At 44.4% G+C, this 27509-nt stretch overlaps 1 protein-coding gene across 3 annotated transcripts in view; it reads left to right on the plus strand.

Moving 5' to 3' along the window:
• mrc2 (mannose receptor, C type 2) overlaps window positions 1-27509 on the plus strand; it is a 263455-nt gene that overhangs the window by 81987 nt on the left and 153959 nt on the right. Inside the window, exons 4-7 of one of the 3 annotated variants that reach the window (XM_041173462.1) lie at window positions 3966-4130; window positions 7023-7136; window positions 8915-9055; window positions 19075-19263. In XM_041173462.1, the coding sequence (XP_041029396.1) occupies window positions 3966-4130; window positions 7023-7136; window positions 8915-9055; window positions 19075-19263 (609 nt within the window). The remainder of the gene's footprint in view (window positions 1-3965; window positions 4131-7022; window positions 7137-8914; window positions 9056-19074; window positions 19264-27509) is intronic. The other 2 variants (XM_041173463.1, XM_041173464.1) reach the window with 2 other exon arrangements.

Consider the following 27509-nt stretch of genomic DNA (forward strand, 5'->3'; position numbering starts at 1 on the left):
AGCTCTCAGTCAGAGAGAGAGTGAGTGTGTATGCCTTAGAAGCAGGCTGCAAGAAAAGACTTTCTCTTTCCCTCTCTCTGCTGAATCTTTGTGTTAAACATGCCTCAGAATCATCTCATCAGGATAACTCATCTTTTTTCTTGAGAGTTCGCAAAGTTGTGATAAGTAGGAGTCATCAAGGGTAGTTTCACTAAAAATCCGTTTGAAAGAACTTCCAGATCTATTGTGACCAAAATTCTGTTAGATCAACAGCATCAAGATCTCTTCGAATTTTGACCCTTTCCCATACTCGAGCCTCTGCAGGGGCCTGTGTTTGTTTTGTCCTGTTTTGTGACTGTGTGAGAGTATATCGGGGTTCGAATATCTATTTTTTCAAAAAGGGGAAAATTGTTACACTTCTAAATTACAACTTGTATGTTAACCAGTTTATTAACTTGTTTTTAAGATGTAGTTTATTTTATAATCAGTTTTTTTTGCATTTACTGGAAGAAACCTGGTTAGAGTCTTTTTTATGCTGGGAATGACAGTATCATAGGTAAACAATTGGCAAATTTTACGGGTGAATTAAACTATTAATTGTTTAAACTATTGTTATGACCTGTGGAGAAGAGGAGCTAGAATTAACTGTGCACTCGTCACACCTCGGTCTGTAACACCGCTCCCATTCTTTGGCCTGCCCTTCTTGTACTCTTGCCCTGCCCCCCTCTCACTCCATGGCCGCTCCCTCTCGCTGTCTGGCCTGGCCCCCCTTTCATGCTCTGGCCCACCTCCTCTCTCTGGCCCGCCCCTTCTCGGACTCTGGCCCGCCCTTTCTCAGACTCTGGTCCACCCCCTCTCAATCTCTAGCTGCCTCCACTCGCTCACTGGCCGCCCCCTCTTATAATCTCTGTCCTGCCTCATCTCGCTCTCTGACTCTTCCCCCTCTTTCTGCCTGGCCCCACCTCCTCCATTGCTCAGGCCCAGTCCTGTCTTACCCTCTGCTCTGCCCTCTCCCATGCTCTGGCCCCCACCTTGCTCTCATTCTGGCCCTTCCCCCTCACTCTCTGGCCCTGCCCCTCTTGCATTCTGGTCCCGCCCCCTCTCGCAATCTGGCCTGCCTCCACTCCCTCTCAGGCCCCACCCTCTCACCTTCTCTGTCCCCCGAACCCTCTTACCCTCTGACCTGCCTTGTCACTTGCTTTGGCCTGCCCTCTCTCACAATCTGGCCCCCACTTTGCCCTCTGGCTCCACCTCCTTTCTCACTCTCTGGCTACTTCATCTCATACTCTGGCCCTCCCATACTCTGGCCCGCTCCCTCTCAGTCTCTGGCCCACCCTTGCAAACGCCCCCTGGGCTCTCTGTCTCCCTTTTCCTGGATTCATTTTCTCTGTGCTTTCCTACATCATCCACATCTCTATACCCTCCCCTCACTGTGTGCTCTGTTCAGAATCAATGTTTCTTATTCCATTGCAGAAGAGGAGAGTGTTTTCTTGTTAAAGCATCTTCAGATCTTCTCTTGCAATATGAAATTTTGACCCCTGAAAGTATTAATCAGGCTGCCTGGAGCTATACAGGTTTATCATTCTGCTGAAATATATTATGATTTATAATTTGCTTCTGATATAAATTATATGAGATACAAGTCCACATCTTAGCCCATTTGTTTGAGAAATCTCAGGCAAGGGAACCTCAGAATGTGATTAAAATACGAGAGGTGCGTTGTGCCTGGGACATGTGCCAGGTAATGACTTTATGGTGTGACGCTGAAGTTTGGGAGAGTCACATTTCGCCCAACTCGGGAAGGAAGATTTTTGACCCCCTGCATCTCGCAGAGTTGAGAGGCCAGCAGTGTCTCTGGATTCAGGGCATTCAGCCAGAGCGGCTGCTTGAATGTCACATGAGGACAGCATTAGACTTGGCTCTGAGGTCTCCTTGTCTTGACCAGCTTGCCAACATTGGCAGTTCAGCCTTGCCCATGAAGAATGGTCAATTGTGTGAGGTAGCAGCTGGCACCACTGGGTGAGCACCCGGGGGTGAGTCACTGTCTGCGGGAGAGATCGAGGCAAGTTTGGAAAAGGAGAAAAAAGGCTTTGTGCGCACCTTCACCCGTTATAGAGTTAGTAAAGGCCGTGTTCAGCATTTAAGGATAAAAATATTATTTTTGGCAATCATGTGAATGTGGTTAACAAATTACATTCAAGCCCTCATATTCCAGTGTTCAGCGTAAAAAGGAATAGGTTTGGGACTCAGACCTCCCAACATGATAGGTTACAATGCTTCCTCGGAGCAGGAGTAATTCAGACAGCCCTTCAAGCCCGTTCTGCCATTCAGTTGGATCATAGCTGATCTGTGTCTTAACTTCATTTACTCAACTTAGTTCCACATCCCTTAATAACACTGTCTGACAAAACATCCAATTTCAGTTTTGAAATTTTCAATTGACGCTCCCAGCCTCAGCAGGGGGAGAGAGTTTTCCAGGTTTCCACCCACTTTGAGTGAAGATGTGTTTCCTGACATCACCCCTGCTCAGCCTGGCTCTAATTCGAAGGTTATGCCTCCTTGTTCTGGATTCTGTTGCTAGAGGAAAAAATTTCTTTCTATCGCCCTATCAAACCCTTCAATCATCTTACAAACTACGATTAGATTACCCCTTAATCGTCTATATTTAAGGGAACACAAATCATGTCTTTGCAACCTGGCTTCATAATTTAACCCCTTCAGTCCAGGTATCATCCTGGTGAACCTGTGCTGCATCCCTCCAAGGCCAGTATATCTTTCCTGAGGTGCGATGCCCAGAACTGGATGCAGTTCTCCAAATGGGGTCCAGACTGAGCTTTATGTAACTGTAACATAACTTCCACGCCTTTGTTCTTCAAGCCCATTTCAGGTAAAGGCCAATATCCCATTAGCATTTTCATTTTTTGTACCAGTCTACTAGTTTTTAGTGATTTCTGTGCCTGGACCCCTAAACCTCACTGTTCATCCACAGTTCCGATCTCACCGTGTGGAAAATACTCGGATCAATTCTGGGATCCAACACAAATTACCTCATATTTCCCCATTTTGAACTTAGTCTGTTAGTTTTGTTCTCACTCACTTAATCTATCAATGTCCCTGTGCAACTTTGTCTGTCCATCTGCACGACTCACTGTGTTCCTACCAAACTCAGATATACAGCTATCTATTCTTTCATCCAAATATTTTCTAAATATCACAAGAAACTGAGGCCCCAGTATAAATCCCTGGGATACCACTAGTCACATCCTGCCGACTGGAGTACAGATCCATGAACCTATCTGAGATCCTACAACTCCAGGCACACTCAATATTGTTAACAGTTTCTTATGTGAACCCTTTTCAAATGCCTTCTGGAAGTCCTTATATAGAATATGCATATCCACAGGAAGGAGAAGAGGGTGAAGAAGATGAGAGAGCTGTGAGGAGGTTGGAAGGAGAGAGGTTGGAGGAATGGAAGGGGATAATGGGGAGAAGAAATGAAAGAGGATGGAAGGAGAGAGGGATGTCGTGGGGAAGGAAGGAGAGGGAAATGGAGCAAGAAAGAACGAAGCAAAGAAAATCTTGTTCCTTTACTGTCGCAGGGTCAAAATCCTGGAATTCCCTCCCTAACTGCACTGTGGGTGTACCTACACCACATGGACTGCTCACTACCACTTCTCATTGGTAACAAGGGAAGGACAATAAATTCTTTGCCATTGATCCTCACATCCGGAGAATATATTTTTTTTAAGTTGGTATCTATCAACCTGTGCACCTGTTGAGTAAGAGGTTCGGAGATTTTGATAGCTCTGCTTACAGCTGTGTTTCCTCTCATATCATTGTTCTCACTGGCAAAATATGTATTGTCTGATCAGTTTGCCTCTGATCTATTATGAAATCCTGTGGCCTTAATTGGCATGCCTGTTAGCTGAATTAGACGAGACTTTTGGTTCTCTACACTTTTACTGATACACCTTCTCTGTCTTCAGGTGATGACTGTGAAACATTCTGGGACAAGGACCCGTTGACCAATAGCTGCTACCAGTTCAACTTTCAGTCCACTCTCTCCTGGAGTGAGGCCCGCATTAGCTGTCAGCAGCAGAGCTCTGACCTCCTGAGCATCACTGAACTTCACGAGCAAACCTACATTAATGGTATGGCAGGAACACAGGCCAGCCATGGCTCAGTTGGTAGTGTACTCACCCGAATCAAAAAGTCCTGGGTTCAATCCCCACTCCAGAGACTGTGGCATATAATCTACACTGATGCGCCAGTTCAGTACTGAGTGAGTGCTGCACTTTCAAAGGTGCCGTTTTTCGGATGAGGCTGTAAGCCAAGGCCCACTCAGGTGGTATAAAAGATACTGCAGAACCGCCCAATAGAAGAACTTCTCCTAATCAAGTGACCAGGAATTAGCCTTTGGCCGTCGGTAAACATCGCAAAAACAGATGATCTGGTCATTATCACATTCCTCTCTCTGGGATCTTGCTGTGTACCAATTGGCTGCCTCATTTCCTACCTTACAACAGCGACGACACTTCAAAAATACCTCGTTGGCCATAAAATCTTCAGGAAGCCCTGAGATTGTGAAAGGCGCTATACGAGTGCAGGTGTTTTATTGTGTGTTTCATTAGCTTTCTGCAGTGCCCGGGCCCAGTGGGAAGTTACAGGGAGCAGATGATTTGTGGTATAGCGGAAAGAAGTAACTTTTAAACAGCAGCTTTCCAGTATAATAGCACTTCACAGGCACAAGATGACTCGTGTAGTCGCTGTTGTGATGTAGGGAAACGTGGCAGCCCATTTTCACACAGCAAGGTTCCACAAACAGCATGAGATGACCAACGCCTTTTAATCTGTTTTGCTTGAGGGTTGAACATTGTCGGGACATCAGGGGAACTTGGATAGTGTCGTTGAATCTCGTACATCCACCTGATCAGGCAGATAAGGTTGCTGTTTAACGTCTCATCTGAAAATTAGCCCCTTTGAAAAATGCAGCTCTCCCTCAGCCTTGCATTGAAACATTGACCTAGATCACATGCTCAAGTGGACTGAGAATGGAACCCCCCCTCCAACCTTCTGACTGAGAGGCATGAGTGCTACCCACAGAGCCAAACTAGCATGCAAAACAATCCTGGGCTTATTCATCCTGCATCTCAACCCCTTTACCAGTTTTACAGCTTTGTAGTTATCCATTCGGTTTGTTATCCCAGCTCTTCACTGTCACACCAGTGTCACTATCACTGATGAACTATCAGCTGACTTCCTGAGGAGTCAGGTCCACAGGTTTTGCTCTCGAAAATATTAAACTCTGGCACTTATTTTCCCTCCTCTTTCAAAAAGCCCTCGCTGAGATGTTAGATTGTGGGTCCCATCCCCAATCCTAAACTAGATTGTCAGGGATGCAGTCAATAAATACTGGAGGCTCCTACCTCTTAACTACTGTCTTGAGTGTCTGAATGACACAAATTCATCCACTTATTAAGATGCGGAAGCATGAGACACCCAAAGTGCTCACTGGGTGGATTGAGATGCAGACGGAGGAACAGAGAGGGGACAGGTTCACCTTTGACTGCTTGCTGCCGACGACAATCCATTGAAAGCTTTTAATAACAAACCACTTCTGCATCAGGAGGCACATTCTGGAGGGAAGGATTAACTACTTTAAAAACAAAACTTCCAGCAGTCAGCGTACATTCTGGAACTTTCCGAGTATTCTGTTCAGAAAGGAAGGTTGGCAGCTTCATGGCTGAATGGATGATGACCCTGTCCTGTACAGAGCACAACCAATCCCCTTGACTTTGGTAATGCCAACACCTGCTTCTAATGAGCTATACAAATTTGTGGAAGGCCGCTGCTGGTGAGATTTAGATAACTTTGACAGTTTTTGCTCCAATATGTTTGTACTTTTTTCTAGTATTTTCTTTTCCTCAGCAAGCCTCTGCTGGTCATGTGACCTGTCTCAGTCAGGACACTCGAGGAGGGGCTAGGCCGGAGCCTAGGGATAGCTCCTGCTAATATTTTGACTCAACCCAAGTTGGAAGGTTCCCATTCTGTGAGTCACTTCCTCTGGCAGTTAGCCGAGGGCCATGTCTGATAGGAGACGTAGAGATGTACTAGAGTTCAGGCTCCGACTGCCTGTAGTCTGATCCCTTGGTGCCTGCTTCAGTTTTGTGCATTTTAATTTGAAGCAATGGTGGTTGGGAGAGTGGGGTGGGGTGAAGCGGGCATTGTTTTAACACTGGGTAGGCATGTCACTGATCTGAATACACTAGCTCCTGACTCTCTTTGAGTGCTGAGTTACCACCTGTCTGATTTTTGAGCGGGCTTATTGTGAATTTCTGAAATGTCTTTGTTTTAAAGGGGATCCCAATTTCTCACTTGTGATGTGGGAACATTCATCAATGTTTTCAATGAGTTTTCATTAGCAGCAAGGCAGAACTCAAACTCTGCACCCCTCACCCTGAGGCACCACCTACCAACTGCGCTTGGTCACTGGAGGCCATTCACTTGTCAACAGGAAAGGGAAGGTGAACCCCTGTTCTCCTGGGCCTGGCCTAGTTATAGGCCTTTTCCGATGATGCTTCAAAACTGGCCACTTGTTTCAAAGCACCATCTGAAGAGCACTAGAACTAGACAATACTCAGGAACATGGTATTGTTGTGGTTATGTTACTGGACTAATAATCCCACCACAGCAGTTTGAAAATTTGAATGCTGTTTTAAAAAAACCTGAAAGCTGACATCAGTGCAAGAGACCAGAAAGCTGTTGAATTGTCAAACCCAACCCAACTGGTTCGCTAATGTCCTTTAGGCAAGGAAACCTGCTGTCCATACTTGGTTTGGCCCACACGTGTCTCCAGACCCGAATCACTGTACTTGACTTTATATTCAATATGAGGTGGCCCAGCAAGCCACTCACTTGCTTGTCTCAAGCCACTACAAAGGTAGTGGGAATAGTGTTACTACATAGAGTACAGCAGTTTAAAAAGAGGGCTCACTTGGTTTCACTCGGTTTTACATTGTGATGTGGGTTATCTCCCTTTCTAGGTCTCCTGACTGGTTATAGTGCTACTCTGTGGATTGGCCTGAATGATCTGGACATTGATGGTGGCTGGCAGTGGTCTGATGGATCACCACTGAAGTACCTCAACTGGGAGAGTGGTAATCAGTTTTATAAATATTAAGTAACTCTTGATCTCTCTCCTCCACACGCACACCCACAACTTAAAGAAATATGCTAATGACACACACTGTTAGTTCTTGTACTCTGTATTTATGTTTGTCACTGTTCTTTTTCCAAGATGTACTATTTCATACATTTTTGCCATTGAACTGCATCTGCTGCCTACCCACCCAAACCACTAACCTGTCTGTTGTCCTCCTGTAGTCTCCAACTTTCTTCCTCCCTTTACCATGTGTCCTAATTATCAGCAAATTTCAATCTCATTCTTTTGTACCTCTGTCCAAATCCTTTATATAAATGGGAAAACAGAAAGGAAGGTTCCTGTGGAACACTACCACTCTCAAACTGCGAATCCTAGAAGCACACATTCCATATCCATGCAGCTACATTCCTGTTCATGCCAGTTGTATTCATGCTTGTAATAAGTCTCTTGTGCAACACCTTCTGAAAATCCATACGTACAGCATATTATGCATTCCCTCAGTGATATACTATAATTTCCTAAAATGAATCATTCATGAATGCCCTGAGCTTTGCAAATCCATGCTGATTCTTTCTGATCACATCGTGCCTCTCACCAAATCTATCTCGCATTATGGGTTCTGGAAGCTTATCCATGATTGGAATAAGACAAACTGGTCTTCAAGTGCAGGCTGATCGCTTTATCTCATTTCCCCTTCCTTAAACATGAGTCAATCCCCCCTCCAGTCCCATATCCAAAGACCTTTGAAATATTGCTTTTGCTTCAGTCTTCCGGAAGCGTTGCATCTGGGTTGATAGTTTCTCCTTTCTAATCAGTAAGCTTTTGACATACATGTTTGTTTTGAATATCTAATTCCAAGAGAAGCTATTCTACATTCTCCTCGAATACTCCAGCAGCTCCACTTTCACCTACCCCTGTAACAAAATATTGGCTAAGAAGTTTGTCAACTCCTTCGCTGTCAGATACAAGATAGCCCCGTTTACCTTGAAAAGGTCCCACCCTTTTTGTTAACTACCCTTTGAATTCTTGTGCATTTTATAATGGGTACAGCTCCAAGGATGTCTATGTCCGCCAGTACTTTGCTCAAGTCCCCACTCTTCAGGTGAGCCCCAGACAACAACATAGAATGTTTTAGATCGTTAGACAGAAGCGTGGGACTATGCGTGGTTTTTGCCATTGTCGCTGCATCTGTTTTCAGACATTCCTTGTTGCTTGGCCACAGAAATGTCATACCAAACAGATCAAATGTGTGTCTAAACAGCTCCTCCCAAAATAATTCTCTCTCTGTGTCAGCTTGTTGTCTCTCTTGCTTTCTCACTCTTTCGCTTTCTCATTCTTTCACTCTCTCATTCTCTCTTCTTCGCTTTCTGTCTACTATGCTCTATCTCTCTTATAATCGTGGTCACACAAGTTGATCATACCTGATGCCAACTTTCATTTATTTTAGTTGAAGTCCTGATCTGAAGCTGATCACTTGATGCAATGCTCACTTTACAATGGGAATCACTGGATAGCAGTGCAAACTTCACCTGATTTTATTCCTGATTTACTCTTTAGATGGGTGTTACTAAAGCTACTGTGCCACTACTGCTCTTGTAGTTAAGGATTGCCATTAAGCCACAGATTGGTGCTGAGTTTGGGTCACTTAATTTCAGGAGTTCACTGGTCAGTGTGAGACTACCCCATATGACCAAAGCACAAACCAGTAGGTGGCCTGGTCTAGGCCCAGGCTTAGTAAAACTTCCTGACAACTTCCTGTCTTCTCTGCCATAGACCAGCCAGCAAACTCATTGGAGGAAAATTGTGGAGTTATCCGAACAGAATCTTCTGGAAGATGGCAGAACAAAGACTGTGGCATTGCCCGGCCATATGTCTGCAAGAAGAAGCCAAAGCCTAAGGATCCTGTGACCACAGGTAGGAAAATGAACAGGCGTATGAGCTCCGTAAATTAACCTGTTGCACCCTGGCAGTGCAGTGATGGAAGTTTCAGCAGATCTGAGTATGAGAAGAGACAGGCAGCTCATAAAAAGGGAATGCAAAAATCTTCTATAGGCATATAAATAACAATCGGATAGTAAGACGTGATGTAGGGTTGATTAGCAACAAGAAAAGGGATCTGATCTACACATGGAGGCAGAGGGCACCTGAGGTACTAAATGAATATTTTACATCTGTCTTTACCATGGAAGAAAATGCTGCCAAAGTCCGAGTTAAAGAGGAGGTAGTTGAGACATTGTATGGGATATGATAAAGAAGAGGCCATGGAAAGGCTGGCTGTACTTAGAGTTGATAAATCATCATGAATGGGTGGGATGCATCAATGGATACTGATGGAAGTAAAGGAGGAATATGTGGAGATAGTGGCTATAATCTTCCAATCTTCCTGAGATACAGGCTTCAAAGAAAGGATCTAATAATATACCCAGCAATGACAGGCCAGCCAGTTTAACCTCTGGTGAGAAAGCTTTTAGAAATAGTAACCCAGGATAAAGATAACAGTCACTTGGGCAAATGCGGATTAATCAAGGAAAACCAGCATGGATTTGCTAAAAGCGTTTCTTGTTTGACTGACTTGCTTGAGTTTTTGGATTAACAGACAGGACTGATGATGGAATGTGGTAGATGTGATGTAACAATGGACTTCCAAAAGGTGTTTGATAAAGGGCCACATAGCAGGGTTACCAGCAAAGCTGAAGCCAGTGGCAGCATAGATATGAAATTGGCCGAATGATAGGGAAACAGGCTAGTGAACTGAGGGTAGGTATGGAGTGGGACTCTCCAGTGATTGACATTAGGACTTCTGCTTTTTCTTGATATACATTGATGGCCTAGATTTGGGTGTACAGAGCACAGTTTCATAATTTACAGATAACACAAAATTTGGAAATGTTGTGAAGTGTGAGGAAGATAGTGATTGGTTTCAAGAGGACATAGACAGGCTGGTGGAATGGGTGGACACATTGGCAGATGACATTTAAGGCACAGAAATATGAAGGGATACATTTTGGAACTGTGAATGAGGAGAGAGAATATAAAATAAAGGATACAATTCTGAAGGGAGTCCAGGAACAGAGAGATCTGGGGGTATATTTGCACAAATCATTGAAGGTGCCAGTGCAGGTTGAGAAAGTGGTTCAAAAGGCGTATGGGACCCTGACTTTATAAATAGAGGCATAGAGTACAAAAGCAAGGAAGTTATGATAAACCTTTATAAACCACTGTTTCGGCCTCAACTGGAGCCTTATCCAATTCTGGGCCCGACAGTTTAGGAAGGAAGTGAAGGTTTTAGAGAGGGTGCAAAATAGGTACATGTGATTGGTTTCTGGATGAGGGATTTCAGTTACATGGATAGATTGGAGAAGCTAGGGCTGTTCTCTTTAGAGAAGAGGAGGTTGGGATGATATTTAATATACGTGTTCAAAATCATGAGGAGTCTGGGCAGAGTAGATAGGGAGAAACTGTTCCCATCGGCAGAAGGGTCAGGAACTGAAATTTACGGATACAAGGTGAATGGCAAAGGAGCCAAAAGCGACACGAGGAAAAACATTTTTTACACCAGCCTGTGGTTAGGATCTGGAATGCACTGCCTGAGTGTGTGGTGGAAATAAATTCAATCATGGTTTTCAAAAGGGAATTGGATAAGCTCCTGATGAGAGAAAATTTGCAGCGCTATGGGGAAAAGGCTGGGAGAGAGACTAGCTGAGTTGCTCTTCCAGAGAACTGGTGTGAATGGCCTCCTACTCCTACTGTGCTATAACCATTGTATGATCCAATGATGAGATCAAACCTGTGCTTTGTCCTGTCTGATCCTGTCAGAGTCACAGCAGCAGTACTGAGATATTGGTGTCAATAAGGGACAAAACCTCTGCATTTAGTTCCAACAACCTGAGATTATTTTTTTAAATTCATACACGGGATGTGGGCTTCACCGTCTAGGTCAGCATTTATTGCCCATCCCCAGTTCCCTTTAAGAAGCTGGTGGTGAACTGCCTTCTTGAGTCGCTTAGTCCATGTGATGTAGGTACACCCACAGTGCTGTTAGGAAGGGAGTTCCAGGATTTTGACCCAGTGACAGTGAAGAAACAGTGATATATTTCCAAGTCAGGATGGTGAGCGACTTGGAAGGGAATTTCCAGGTGATGGTGTTCCCATCTATCTGCTGCCCTTGTGCTTCTAGATGGTAGTGGTTGTGGGTTTGGAAGGTGCTGTCTAAGGAGCCTTGGTGAATTCCTGCAATGCATCTTGTAGATGGTACACACTGCTGCTACTCTCCGTCAGTGGTGGAGGGAGTGAATGTTTTTGGATGTGGTGCCAATCAAGCGGGCTGTTTTGTCCTGCACAGTGTCAAGCTTCTTGAGTGTTGTGGGATCTGCACTGATCCAGGCAAATGGGGAGTATTCCATCACACTCCTGACTTGTGCCTTGTAGATGGTGGACAGACTTTGGGGAGTCAAGAGGTGAGTTACTCATCACAGGATTCCTAGTCTCTGACCTGCTTTTGTAGCCACAGTACTTATATGGCTAGTCCAGTTCAGTTTCTGGTCAATGGTAACCTCCAGGGTGTTGATGGTGGGGGATTCAGTGATGGTAATGCCAATGAACATCAAGGGGCAATGGTTAGATTCTCTCTTGTTGGAGATGGTCATTGTCTGGCACTTGTGTGGTATGAATGTGACTTGCCACTTGTCAGCCCAAGCCTGGATATTGTCCAGATCTTGCTGCATTTGGACATGGACTGATTCAGTATCTGAGGAGTCGCAGACTGGATGGAGGCCGGGGCTGGGGATTAGAAGATCGTGGCTGGGGAGGGGGGGGTGCCGGTGGGAAACATATTGAGAGTCCAGGAGAGGCCGCAGGGTTGGAGAGGAGACCGGGGATCTTGGTGGCACCAGAGATCATGGGAGATAAAAATAGAGAATGCCTAAATGCAAAATAGGTTAAGAAAGGAGTGCAGATGAGAGAGGGTATTGGGACCTGTCCACCTCACTATCACAGGATCATAAAGATTTACAGCACTGAAGGAGGCCATTTGGCCCATCACATCCATGCCTGCTGCAAAAGAGTATCTAGCCTAAACCAACTTTCCTGTTCTTGGTCCGTGGTCTTGTGCTCCACGGAAACCAAGTGGTTTCTTGATCACAACGCCCAGCAGCATCTTGGTTAAGTAAAGTAAGATCCTGTGAAAGAAGCCAATGAAAATTCACGAATCTGGGGTGGATTGGGGGAGGGACGTTGTCTCTTGTTGAATACAAGGGAGAAGAGGGAAAGAAAGATCTTAACCAGCAGTGTTAAATCATTGAGATGTTGTCTAGGACCCACTGAGGACCAATATGGTGTATTTGTAAGATTCTCTTCTTCGACTAGTGTAGCTGGAAAAGAAACTCCTGATGTGATGGTATATAATGAATGGCAGCTAAGCTTGTGGGTAGCTTAAGGAATTGTATGTGTCTCTAATCTGGCTGTGCTGTAGTGCTGGAGCTTTGTGGTAGATTGTGGGAGTACATTTGATTTGACTGAAACCAGATGGTACTTTGGCAGCGACCTAAGAACAGTAAGTAGGATGTCCTGAAGCGACCCTGGACGAGCTTGCTGGAGGAGCATTGAACTGGGAGAGGGTTTGTCGGAAAATGAAGGAAATGGCATTTGCCACTCTAGTGTGATTAATGCTTTGCTCACTGTCATACTAAGCCCATCAGACCAGAACATCCCATGATTTCCCCTGAAACATATCCTGCTTCGTGCTGAGAGTAAGGTTTTGCAAGGGATTTGGACCTGACACCAATTGGTTCTGATATATCTTTATCATACAGCAGAGGTCAACACGTTACTATTTGAGCAATAATTTACATTTCCAAATATATCGTACATAATCCGTTCAGTTACTGGATGAGTAGAGAGCTTTGTTTCCCTCTCTTTCCTCTCTTCTCTTCCTTCTTTATCTTATTAGTTCATTAGCTAGGTTGCTGTTGGACTCCAGGCTACTTTAATGTCCATTCTTTCAAGCTAAGGTGCTCTGCCCATTGTCTTCTAATTCTGCACTTCCTGTCAAAAACCCTCCCTCCTTTATACACCTTTCCCTTGGCCGTTTGACCCAATGATCGGAATCATTCCCTCCCATTTTAGATACTATACCCTGCAAAGCCTCTCGAGACATTCCCACTTCCCTTTTACCTGATTACTATCTTCCAGAGACATCCTGGTTTTCTGATCTCTTTGTACCTTGTGTCTGTTCCAGTCGGCACCCATTGTGACAATCGAGAGCTAAATTTAACAAGTTATCGTAAATAGTGGCAGTTACTGCTGTAGCTTGAAAGTTCAAGTTTGTCATCATAAGGACTTCTTCAAAAAGCACCAGCCTGTCTAAATAGAGTGTTTAAATAGTCCCTTGTACACACTTGTGGTATGCATTTCAAAATTACTCAAAATACTGCCTTTCTAAAATTACCAGGAGTGCTGCGTTATCAGAGACAGAATTCTATGAATAAGACAAACACTGGTAAAGGAATCAATTCACAATGATCTTGCATGACTCAGTTGCTGGAGGCAGCACCCCCAGGGAGAGGAATAGTCCCTATTCTAGAACAAGGGGGTACAGTTTTAGAATTTGAGCTTGGCCATTCAGGAGTGAAATTAGGAAGCACCTTTCACACAAGCGGTAGTGGAAACCTGAAACTCGGAGAAACACAGGAAATCTGAAACCCAAGAGGCTGTTGACACTGTGGGTCAATTGTAACTTTCAAGAGAACGATTGAGAAGATATTTGTTGGGCAAGCGTACCAAGGGATATGGTAAGCTTGTGTTTTATTTTATAATTGCTATGGAACAGAATTTGTAAAACCACTCCACTTTTTTACGTGGAACTCTGGCACCATTTATGAAATAGCTTGCATCTGGGGTGGGGAATACATGAGCAAATTAGGATACATATCATTCAACATTGAGGGATCAGGACAGAGCAGATTGGGAGAAAGCGTTCCCATTGGCAGAGGGGTAGAGAGCTAGAGTACACAGATATACGATGAATGGTGAGAGAACCAAAGGTGACATAAGAAAAAATCTTTTTATGCGGCGAATGATTAGGATCTGGAATACTCTACTTGAGAGTGTGGTGGAGGCACAGTCAATCATGGCTTTCAAAAGGGAATTGGATAATTAACTGAAAAGAGGAAATTTGCAGCTCTATGAGAAAAGGCAGCTGGGGTGGATGGTGGTGGCTGGGAATTGGAATGGGATTTGCTCTTGCAAAATACTGACATGCACATGACAGACCGAGTGGCTTCTTTCTGTGCTGTAACTATTCAATGATTCTATGGAATGGATTTTCAATCGCCTATGGGACAAGGTTGGGTGTGGGTACGCTTTGAAAAACTTTGCGGGTTGCGCTGTCAGCCTTCTGAAGCATCTGGATCATGTGAAATAGTGAGGGAGGAGGGTTCACATGAGGGCGGATTTGGAAGATAAAGGACAAGGCAACAGTGCAGGGCATAAATACTGGTAATGATGATCAGAGTGTGACAGGAAGGGACAGAGCCAACAAACACCAGCAAATAACATCAGAGTAGGAAAAAATGGTAAAAAGACAATATTAAAGACTCTTTATCTGAATATCTATTCACAGCAAGATCAATGAATTGATACCACAAATAGAGGTAAATGAGTATGATATGACAGTCATTATAGAGGGGTGGTTGCAAGATGACCAAGGCTGGGAATTGAATATTCAAGGGTATTTGGCATTTCTGAAGGACAGGAGGAAAGGAAAAGGAGGTGGGGCGGCTCTGTTAATAAAGGACGAGTTAAGTACAAATGTCCTTCATTTAGCACTCCTAATATGTTTTTAAAAATTGCATGCTAAACAAAAATAAGGGTGGGTTACATTCCTGACCTGCCATTTTTACCTTGAAACCTGTTGGCTGTCTGAACCTAACTGGCCCAAAAAGCTTCTTGCTATCTCTTAGGCTGGAATTTTCCATCCCCCCCTCCCACCAGCACCACCACCACCACCACTACCACAGTGGGCTCTCCTGTGGTGGGGCTGGTGATCCATTGAAATCTCCATTCATATCGGTGGGACAGGAAGATCATGCTGGTGTGAGGGGGCTGGAAAACTCCAGTCTTACTAACTCCTAATCATTTAAGAACTTGTAATAACTTACTAACTATTCCTACTTATCTCCTGTATCTCCTATTTGCTACTTCCCACATCCAGCTCACGGTTCCCTGACCCTCCCACTCGCTGTCATATCGTCCCCTGACCCTCCTACTCACCGCCGCTCCCCTCCCCGACTCTCATGCTCGCCAACCCTCCCGCTCGCTGTTTCCCTCTCCTGATCCCTCATTGTGAGCAAGGACTTGGGAGTGAGGCGGTGAGAGGGAGGGAGCAGGATAGGTGGTGGAAAGCAGCAAGCGGCAGGGTCAAGAGAGGGAAGCAGCAAGCAGGAAAGGTGGTGTGCAGGAGCGTTGGCGAGGGAATCAGTGAACAGGAGGTTCAGGGAGGGAAGCAGCGAGTGGGAGGGTCGGGGAAGGAAGTGGTGAGCAGTAGAGAAGGCCCATGGGAGGGTTGGCGAGTGGTAGAGTCGGCCAGTGGGAGGGCTGGGGAGGGAAGTGGCGAGCGGGAGGATTGGGGAGGGAAGTGGCGAGTTGGGGGTAGAGGAGGGAAGTGGTGAGAGTGAGGGAAGGCCGGCAGGAAGGTTGGTGAGCGGGCGGTTTAGGGAGGGAGGGGGTGAGCAGCAGTTTGTTTTTAGAAAAGACTGATTATACTCAGTATCTGTGCTGAAACGAAATGGAGGAAGCGTTATTTGGGGAACATTCCAAATTTGCACTAAAACAAAAGCACACTGTTACAATGTGCTTTCAATGGCAGGATACCTGCACAGTAGTATGAAATGATTTTGGTTCAGAGTTTCAAGGTGCAGAACCAGTTTGGATGGAACTAAGAAATAGCAAAGGAAAGAAGCCACTGGTGTTAGTATTTCCTAGGCTCCCTGACAGTAGCTACACTGTAGGACGGAGTATAAATCAATAAATATTGGAGGCTTGTAAGAAAAGTACTACAATATTCATCAGTGACTTTGATCTTCACATTGATTGGACAAATCAAATTGACAAAATTAGCCTGCAAGATGACTTCATAGGGTATATTCAGGACAGTTTCTTAGAATAACACACCTGGAACCAAGGGAAAAGACCTGGTAAAGTGTAATGGCTAATTAATGATCTCATAGTAAAGGATCCTCAAGGCAAGAGTGATCACAACATGTAAAAATTTCACATTCAGCTTGAGGGTCAGAAATTTGTGTCTGAAACTAGATTCTTAAACTTAAATAGAGGGTACAAGGGTATGAAGACAGGGTTGGCTACAGTGAAATGGGAAAATAGGTTAAAAGGTAAGATGATAGAGATACAGTGGCAGACATTTAAGGAGATATTTCATAATTCTCAACAAAAGTATATTCCAATGAGAAAGAATCTATGAGAAAGATGCACCATCTGTGGCTAACCAAGGAAGTTAAGAACGGTATCAAATTGAAAGTAAAGGGGTGCAATACTATGAAGATTAGTGGTGGGCCAGATAATTAGAATATATTCAAAACCAGCACAGGATGACTAAAAAAAAGAGAGAAATTAGAGTATGAAAGTAAACTAGCAAGGAATATAAGAAAAGATAGCAAAAGCTTCTGCAAATATATAAAAAGGAAGAGAGTAGCTAAAGTAAACATTGGACCCTTCGAGGATGAGTGTGGGGAATTAATCACGGGGACAAGGAAAAACCAGAGCACTTTGAACAAGTATTTTTTTATCATTTGGGGTGGGTAGGGGTTGGGTTGGCATGAAGGATATGAGGGGTTATTAGGGGTGGGTGGGATAGATGGGCTGGTATGGAGGGTATAAGGTGTCATTGGGATGGGCAGGGGGCATGAGTTGGCATGTATGGATATGAGGAGTGGGTGAGGGAGTGTGAGGAGTGAGGGCTAGTTCAAGAACTGAGACGGTTCTTTTAAACTACCCGCTTCGGCAATAAGATGCCCCTGTGGCCACCTCTGATCCATGTTTGGAAGTATGTGGGCCCAAATCCTTCCTGCAAGTAAAATCCCACTTGGGGTACCTTTTCCTGAGGCGGGTGTGGCAAGCCGGGAAATCTCCCAACTCTGACTACTCGACTTGGGAGCCCTGCCCTGGGCGCAGGACAAAACTATTCCGATTGTGGGACACAGTGAGAAAAGAAAGAACAGTGTTTTATACAAGTGTCAGCTGTGGCTTAGATGGTAGCAATTTCATCCCTGAGTCACGAGGTTCCAGGTTCATGTCCCTCTCTAGGGCTCAAATACATAAATCAAGGCTGACACTCCAGTGCAGCGCTGAGGGAGTGCTGCATTGTCAGAGGAGCCATCTTTCAGATAAGGCTTTAAACTGAGGCCTCATCTGCCCACTCAGGTGAATATAAAGATCCCATGACACTGTTTCACAGAAGAGCGGTGGGTTATTCCTGGGGTCTTGGCTAACTCTTCAGTCAGCGTCGCTTGAACAGATTATCTGGTCATTATCACATTACTGATGGTGGAAGCTTGCTGTATGCAAATTGGCTGCTGCGTTTTCTACATTACAATAGGGACTACACTTCAAAAAGTACTTCATTGGCGGTAAGTGCTTTGAGACGTGCAGTGATCATGAAAAACACTATGTAGGTCTTTCTGCTTTTTATATATTGTGCTTTCCACAACCTCGGTACATCTCAACATGCTTTACAGCCAATAAAAAATTACTTTTTGATGTGTAACCAATGCTGTAGGAAACTCAGCAACAATTTGTCCACGCTGGCTGCCCGTTAATTGGCCGGTCGGCGGGAAATCGCAGTGGGGGCCCCGATCGCGGACGGCGGTCCATTGTGCAGCCGCTCCCGGACCACCCGACAAGGGGAAAGTCCTCCCCATAAAACCCTGAGGGGTCTTGACAGGGTGGCTGTGGATGGGAGGTTGCCCCTTGTGGGAGAAGCTTGAACAAGGAGACACTGTTTAAAAATAAGGTTGTCACCGATTTAAGACGGAGATGAGGAGAAATTTTTTCTCTCAGAGGGCCGTGAGTCTTTGGAACTCTCTTCCTCAAAAGGTGGTAGAAGCAGAGTCTTTGAATATTTTTAAGGCAGAGATAGATAGGTTCTTGATAAGCAAGGGGGGGCGGGGGTGAAAGGTTATCGGGGGGTAGGTAGGAATGTGAATTCGAGACTACAGTCAGATCAGCCGTTATCTTATGGAATGGGGGATCAGGCTCGAGGAGCTGAGTGGCCGACTTCCGCTACTTGTTCATATGGTCGTATGTATATTCTGACTCAGGGACATCTGGGCCACTGCTGGCACAAGGATCTTGGAGTCAGCCATGAAAGCTCTGAGTCACTGAACCCAAAAGATATCTCAGCAAAAACAATTAGAAACTCTCAAAATCACATGGCCATCTCCTTATAGCGAAAGGGATGAGTAAGCGATAGTAGGGTTGCACTGACTGTGGTATCTCAGGGAAATCCACCGGGGAGAAGCAGTGATGGAGATATCGTACCATGGGCCATGAGCCAGCTGCAGCTACTTTGATGGCCATTCTTTATGTAGGAACACAAGTTCTCCGCTGTGTCGTGGTCAATATTTAATCCCTCAAACAATATCACTAAAACAGATCATCTATGATCTCATTGCTGCTTATGGGAGTTTTCTTTGTGAAAATTGGTTGTTCTCCAAAAAGTACTTCATTGGCTTTAAAGTACTTTTGGACAAAGGTGTTAGACAAATGGAAAACTTGTTCATTTTAAATTTCACACCACACGAATGCATTTCTTCCTTTCATTTTAGAGTACCAAGTGCGCTTTATGTACAAGTGTTCAACGATAAGATATATTGAGGAGGCATTTGATTGAGAAGCTAACTTTTTTTTTACTTCCCCGTTAGATATTTGGGTTAACCGGAAGACCAAGTGTGATGTGGGCTGGCTGCCATTTCAGTGCAACTGCTACCGGCTGAACACCGAGAGGAGGAGCTGGCAGGAATCACAGAAGAGCTGTGTGAGGTCCGAGGGAAACCTGGTCAGCATCCACCACCTGGCAGAACTGGAATTTGTCCTGACCCAGGTCAAACAGGGTAAGAGCACAAAACTATGGGCAGCTAGTGATGCTGGGAGCAGTGCAAACAGGCTGGGCCCCTTTCCTCTAGAAAAGAGAAGACTGAGAGGTATCCTAATGGAGGTCTTTAATATTATGAAGGAAGTCGATAGGGTAAATGGAGAAAAAATACTTGCACTTGTGGGAAATCCAAAGCTAGGTTCCAGAAATATGAAATAGTCACTAATAAATCTAATAAGGAATTCAAGAGAAACCTCTTTACTCAGTGTTACCACAAGGAGTAATCAAGGTGAATAGCATTGATGCATTTAAGGGGAAGTTAGATAAGCACATGAAGGAGAAAGGAAAAGAAGGATATAAACCTCCCCCGCTCTCTCTGGGACTTGATGTGAGTTCTGTCGATGTGCAGTGATGCACACCCTGAGATCAGGCAGCAACTGAACATGAATAACTAGAGATTGGGGAAATAGGAATTAAGTAAAACACAGTAAGTAAAAAAAAATTCAACTTTCTTCACTCAATATTACTAGTCACTGGACTAGTAATCCAGGAGCCCAGGCTAATGCCCTGAGGACATGGGTTCAAATCCCACAATAGCAGCTGGTGGAATTTAACTTCAATTAATAAAAAATCTGGAAATTGAAGCTAGTCTCAGACATGGTGATCATGAGACTATCATCGATTGTTGTAAAAACCTACCTGGTTCACTAATGTCCTTTAGGGAAGGAAATCTGCCATCCTTACTTGGTCTGGCCTACATGTTACTACAGGCCCACAGCAAAGTGGTTGACTTTTTCTGCCCTCTGGAATAGCCTAGCAAGCCACACAAGGGCAATTAGGGTTGGGTAACAAATGCTGGCCTTGCCAGCGATGCCCACATGTCATCAAATAATTAGAAAAAGAACACTGGAGCAACTGGATTTTCAACCAAATCAGTGGAACAATCCCAGAATCAATCGGCCTTCAATGAATTGTTTGCTTTGATGATTTTACTTTTCCACGTGAATCATGAGGACCTGTGCAGAGATTAAAAGTGGCCGGGTTGAGAATGTAAAGCCAGTCAGAGCAGACTTTGGAAAGTGCCCTCACTGGCACATTCCCCTGAGCAGTGGTCAGCTGGGGCCTGTGGAATCATGGGAAATCTGCCCGTGGCTGTCCTGCTGGGCTCCTCTGCTGCCCAGTCTCAGTGCGGCCATGCTTGGACTCCTGCTTAAAGTTTGCAGTGCTTGGTTAATTGGTGAGCTGGCTGAGCTTCATCTCTAATCACTTTTGGGGTCATTGAATTCTTTGAATGAGTCCAAGTGTTTAACCACTCACGTCGGTGCTGTAGGAGTTCTGCTTCCTGCCAAGTATCAGTCTGATGGCCAACTGCATGGTGCTGTGCAGTGTACTGTAATGAACACTGCCGCTGTCCAGCTGACATACTAGGGCTGTCCTGACCTGTTGTGCTGGGTGGTAGGGGCTGTCTCCTCGCTCCATTCTGTTTGATTTTCACCTCCCACTCCCTCCACCCCCTCCTTACCCCTCTCCCCCACCCCCACCCCACCTCCGCCAACAGCGTCACTGTGTCCAGGTGTCTCCTCACAGTGCCAAAGGATAAATCAGCGAGAGTGCCAACAAGCTGCTGTCACAACGATGTTTGCAGCTAGATTGAGGTTCAAGGCTGCTGGATTCCTGATGGGAATAAGTGGGAATATAGAAAGCTTTGGAAGGAGAGATTTAAATTGGAAATAAGTACTTAGTGGGAATATAGAAAGCTTTGGAAGGAGAGATTTAAATTGGAAATAAGTACTTGACTATTCTATCCTGCTTCATGTATATCTGTTAATGTACTGTGTAACAGCTACGAGATAGATGTATTTCATTCACTCGTGATCTTATTTCACAGCCGTATAATTGCATTTGTGATCCACGCCACTATATTCAATCACCTCATTTCCCCAACACACATCAACATCTCTCCCAGATTCACTGATTCCCTGCCCCTGAAACAAGGCCTGGGAACAGGATGAAGCCATTCAGTGTGTCAAACCTGTTCCTCCATTTAATTAGATTATAGCTGATCCATATCTTAACTCCATACATCTGCCCTGGTTCTGTAACCCTTAATACTCTTGCCTAACAAAATCTATCAATCTCAGTTTCGAACTCCAGCCTCAACAGCTTTCGGTGGGGGAAAGAGTTCCAGATTTCCGCTCAGAACTGTCTCCAGCCTTGAATGACTTAACTCTAATTTAAAGGCTATGCCCTCTTTGATAGACACTCTTTATCAAAGCCTTGAGCCTCCCCCCCCAACAACCCCGTCTCCTGCTGGTTGGGGGTTTCCATTTGGTGTTAATGCACTGATCCTCTTACTGACCAGCAGCTGAAACAGAAGCAGGTGTTTGTTCCCTTTGAAGTCGGCTCACAGCTGCAAATCTTCACCATTTTTCTCCATAGTCAACTTCGACCTCCAGCAGACATTGCTTTGAATTGGCTTCTCTCATCTGAAAAATCAGACATATTGATTGCCTTTCATGTAACTGTACAGCAAATGCTTCAGGCAGTGAGCTAAACATTTAGTATTTTGAAGAGATTCCATGTGCTGGAAATTGCCTAAAACTCCTCCACAAAGGACCTCTGCTGATAATTGGTGATGTGCCATCAGAGTGTTTGGCTATAGTCTGGCACAGTGGTTTCCATTGTGGCTCACTTGGTAGAGCTCTTACCTCTGAGTCAGTTGGTTGTGGGTTCAAATCCCACTCTGGAGACTGACACTTCAGTGCAGTACTGAGGGAGTGTTGCTTTGTTGCTTGTGCTATTGGATAAGACGTTAAACTGAGGCCTCATTGCTCTCAGTGTGGGAAACCCTGGCACTAATTCAAATAAGTTGTCTCTTAACCAGCATCAAGTTCTTACTTTATATGGTTTTCAATGTGGGGAAGGTGCTGAACAGAAGACACGAATGGAGAAGACAGTGCAGTGAAGGTCATGCTCGCTGCTGTAACATTCTTTCTCAATGTCCAGTTTGGGAGTGGTTTTAGAGCGAGGGTAGAGAAGTCTAGTGACAACTGGATTGTACATCTCCAGCACACCTCTCGGTCCCTGCATTGCCCCTGCACTGTCAGACCACTGCTTCAACTAACAGTATTGAATGAGCCATAGTTTCCTCCAGTTAAACATTGAGAACAGCGCAGCCACCATCCTGGACCCTCTCCACAAACTCTGTTCTCTCAGCATAATTCCATCCCCACCCCAGCCACTACCTGAGGCAGAAGCATACTGTTTTCTAACTTGTTGTCCTATTTAATCCCAAGCTGAGCTTCAGATCCCATATTCTCCTATCACAAAGATCATCTACTTCCACATCTGTAACATCATCCACCTGCACCCTACCTCAGTCCTGTATTACTGTAACCCTTGTTTATCCCTCTGTTTTTGCACATTGGCTGATCCCGATTAGAAAGGTAGATAGAAATCTGTGATACCAAATCCCCACACAATTTGAATCACCAATGATTTCCTGAATAGAAATCACCCGTGTTAGAAGCAGACAGGGACATAATTTCAATATTAATTGGAGGGCAGTGTGTCCGCTGCATTCTTACCTATCGCTTAGATATCCATTTGTGCACTCTGAGCTTGGCTTTAATTGTCAGTCACTGCTCATCCCATTATACACTTTGTAACATTGCCGGAAGCTGAAAAGCAGTCCTCAATTGATGAAACACTTTACCTAAAGATGTATCTGATGATAGGAAACTAGCCAGGTAAGTAACTGCAGCAGGGAAGATTCACTACAGCTTCATAAATCCTTTTGTAAGGCTTTCTAAGCTGGTCACAAAGAGCAAACTTGATTTAACAGTAATTCTTAAACATTGCTCCTGTGCACAAGGAGGTACCTCTCTAATCTCACTCTGGACAGGATACAAGGAATGTGTTGAAAGTTAATCTCTTTGTCCCTTCTTGGTCTTCAAACTCTCTTTCTCCCAATCTTTCTTTCTATTCTGTTGATTCTCTCATGGTTGCTGTTGTTCTGAACTTTTCACTCTTGTTCCCTCTAAATTCCAAATGCAATTGTCCTGGATATTCATCTCCCAGTATCCTCATGGTATCGCATCACAAAGCTTTTCCTAAGCTCTCAGTTTTCCACCTACAGGATTTTTAACCCCAAACTTGACATCAGCTACCATCCACTTCATAATTGACCTAAGCCACTCTCCCACCTTCAAATCTTGGCAATGTCTTGCACACCCTTCTTCTTTAGTTTCTTAATCAATAAAAGCAATGAGTGTTCTTACAACAACTCAGCTTCAACAACTTGTTGAACCCTTTCAAATCTTTCAGATCAACTGCAATCGTCAACTATTTCTACATGTCTGATATTTTATACAATGGTTTAGATGTCAGCCATTTCTTTGTGGTTTTGACGCTCGCCTGAGTCAGTAGGTTGTGAGTACAAGTCTCAATCTGGAGATTTGAATCTAGGTTGACAGTTCAAAGCAATTTTGCAGGAAAGTTGGATTATTTTTTTGATGAGTTGTTAAACTGAGGACATGTCTCTCCTCTCAGGTGAGCATACAAGGTCCCACGATAATAACTGAACAATGGGGGAGTTCTCCCCAACCAACATCACTGAATTAAAAATTTAGCATTGCCTCCTCCTTCTGCGCTGGAGTGGGATTTGAAACCATAACTTTCTGCATCAGAAGCAAGATTGTGATCACTGAACCACAGCTGAGGCTGTCTCAAAACAGCTCAACTTGCAAATCTCGTCATGATATCCATGGGATTTAAATTGGGACCAGGTTAGGAGAAGAGGTTCCAGAAATCCACCTAGTGGCTAGAGCTTCCAACTACATCCCAATGTTATCAGAGAATGATGCAACACTGTAAGAGGCCTTTTGGCCCATCTTGCCTGTGCCAACTCTGTGATAGAGCTATCCAGTCAATCTCAACCCACTGCTCTTTCCCCATAGCCTTGTATTTTTTTCCTCTTCAAGAATTTATCCAACATTATTTTGAAAGTTACTATTAAACCTGGTTCCACCATCCATTCATGTAGTGCATGTCAGATTGTCATAACTTGCTGTGTTTACAAAAAAGTGTCCTCATGTCACCCCTGGTTTGTTTAGCAGATTACCTTAAATCTGTGTCCTCTGGTCATTGACCCTTCGGCTGCTTGAAACAGTTTATCTTTTAAAATCATTCATGATTTTGAACACTTCTATCAAATTTCCACTTAACCTTCTCTGCTTTAAGGAGAACAGCTTCCCCACATGACTGAAGTCCCTCATTCCTGGTACTATTCTAGTAAATCTTTGTGTACCCTGTGCAAGCCTTTGACATTCTTCATCAAGTGTTGGTGCCTAGAATTGAACACAATACTCCAGCTGAGGCCTAACCAGTGTTTTATAAAAGTTTAGCAAAACTTCCATGCTTTTACCTTTTGTCTTCCTCCCTTGCTATGTCTTGAGGAACAGCGCCTCATATTTTAAACATAAGAACATAAGAAATAGGGGCAGGAGTAGGCCATTCGGCCCCTCAAGCCTGCCCTGCCATTCAATAAGATCATGGCTGATCTGCCCCAGGCCTCAACTCCTCTTTTGTGCCAGCTCCTCATAGCTTTCGATTCCCCGATATTTCAAAAATCTATCTACCTCCTTTTAAATACTTTCAATGATCTAGCCTCCACAATTCTCTGGGGTAGAAAATTGCAGACATTCACTACTCTCTGAGAGAAGAAATTCCTTTGCATCTCAGTTTTAAATGAGTGTCCCCTTATTCTGTAACTATGTCCCTAGTTCGAGATTCTCCCACTAGTGGAAACATCTTCTCAAGATCTACCCTGTCAAGCCCCCTCAGAATCTTGTACGTTTCAATAAGATCACCCCTTGTTCTTCTGAACTCTAATGAATAAAGGCCTAACCTGTTTAGCTGTTCTTTATAAATCAACCTCTCCATCCCATGAATCAGCTTAATGAACCTCTTTTGAACTGCCTCCAATGCCAGTATATCCTTTCTTAAATATGGGGACCAAAGCTGTACACAGTACTCCAGGTGCGGCCTCACCAACACCCTGTACAGTTGTAACAAGATTTCCCTATTTTTAAGCTCCAACCCCCTAGCAATACAGGCCAAAATTCCATTTGCCTCCATAATTACTTGCTGCACCTGCATGCTAACCTTTTGTGTTTCATGCGCAAGAACACCCAGATCCCTCTGTGTTGCACTTTTTTGGAGTCCCTCTCCATTTAAATAATCATCTGCTTTTGATTTTTCCTACCAAATTGCATGACCTCCCTACATTAAACTCCATCTGCCAAGTTTTTGCCCACTCAATCAACCTGTCTATATCCCCTTGCAGATTCCTTTTGCCCTCATCACAACATGCCCTCCCACCTATTTTTGTATCATCAGTAAATTTGGATACATTACACTCTGCCCCCTCCCCCAAGTCATTAATATAGATAGTAAATAATAGAGGCCCTAGGACTGATCCTTGTGGCGCTCCAGTAGCTACGTCTTTCTAACCTGAAAAAGACCCATTAATTCTGACTCTCTGTATTCTGTATGTTAACCAGTTCTCAATCCATACTAGTACATTACCCCCAATACTGTGAGCTCTTATCTGTGCAATAACCTTTCATGTGGCACCTTATCTCCGTAATAGCTATCAAGTCATATCCATTTATTTCTATTTGTGCCGTCAACTCATCCATCTTGTTACAAATGCTGTGTGCGTTCAGACAAAAAGAGCCTTAAACTTCGACTTTTTACCATTATTATTCATTCTGGTTCTAATTTCTGCTACATTCTTCTGCTTATATTTTCTGCCCCTTCCTGTCGCACTTTGAGTATCAGTTGCCTCTTCACTAGCCTGCACCTCAGCTCTCTCGTTTGTTTTTGATTTTTTAAACTTCCCTTCAATTGAACTCTCTCCACCTTCCCCTCTCCCCCCCCCCCCCCCACAAATTAGTTTAAAGTCCTATCTACACGCCTAGTTATACGATTCACCAGGACACTGGTCCCAGCATTGGGTTCAAATGAAACCCGTCCCAACGGAGCAGCTCTCTCCTTCCCCAGCACTGGTGTCAGTGCCCCATAAATGGGAATCCATTTCTCCCATCCCAATCTTTGAGCCACGCATTTACCTCTCAAATCTTATTTACCCTATTCCGATTTGTACATGGCTCAGGTAGTAATCTGGAGATTATTACCTTTGTGGTTCTGCAGAACCTCTTTCCTAGTCCTACCTATGTCATTGGTACCTATGTGGACCACGACAACTGGATCCTTCCCCTCCCAGTCCAAGTTCCTTTCCAGAAGAGATGTCCTAACCTTGGCATCAGGTAGGGAACACAGCCTTCGGGACTTTGCTGCAGAGAACAGTATCTATTCCTCTAACTATGCTATCCCCTATTATTACTACATTTCTCTTTTCTCCCCCCAATTGAATGATGCTCTGTACCATGGTGCTGTGGTCAGTTCACTCATCCTTCCTACAGTCTGTGCCCTCGTCCACATTGGGAGCAAGAACTTCATACCTATTGGACAAGGACACCGGCTGAGGCTCCTCCAAAGCTAAATTCTAGATCCCCTTAACCTGCCTCACTCACAGTCACATCCTCCTGTTCCTGATCACTGACCAAATTTGATATAAGTAATCTAAGGGGTGTGACTGTCTCCTGAAACTCGGTGTCCAGGTAATTCTCCCCCTCCCTAATGTGTCGCAGTGTCCGTAGCTCAGACTCTAGCTCACCAACTCTGAGCTGAAGTTCATCGAACAGCCAACACTCACTGCAGATGTGGTCATTGTGGATCGCACCAGCGTCCACTAGACCCCACATAATAGAGCTGCAACACATCACCTGCCCAATTAATTAATTTGGATGTTAAATATTTTAAAAGTGAATTTCTTAACCGTACTCTTCAGCTGTAAATAACATCTCCTGATTTAAACCACTTGGTTAATCAAAAGAGATAGGGAAGAGGTACCCACCAATCACCTACCTGTTTTCCTGTGCTGTCACACTTTGGCCCTGACAGATAGAAACAGGTTGAAAGTTTTTATCAACCGCCGCCACTGTCCTTCTCACACAGGTTCACTCTCCGTGTGCTCCTGGTTCTCTTCTCACTATTTTAAACTGTGAAAATCCCGGCTCTCCTCTCCCTCTTTTAAACTGTGAAAATCCCGGCTCTCCTCTTGCTGTTTTGACTTGTTTGATTAGGCATTTTACATCCTTCTGAACTCAATGTTGATTTCAATAATTTTAGACCATAATC

Source organism: Carcharodon carcharias, chromosome 23 (genome assembly GCF_017639515.1).
Source record: "Carcharodon carcharias isolate sCarCar2 chromosome 23, sCarCar2.pri, whole genome shotgun sequence".
Classification (NCBI taxonomy): domain Eukaryota; kingdom Metazoa; phylum Chordata; class Chondrichthyes; order Lamniformes; family Lamnidae; genus Carcharodon; species Carcharodon carcharias.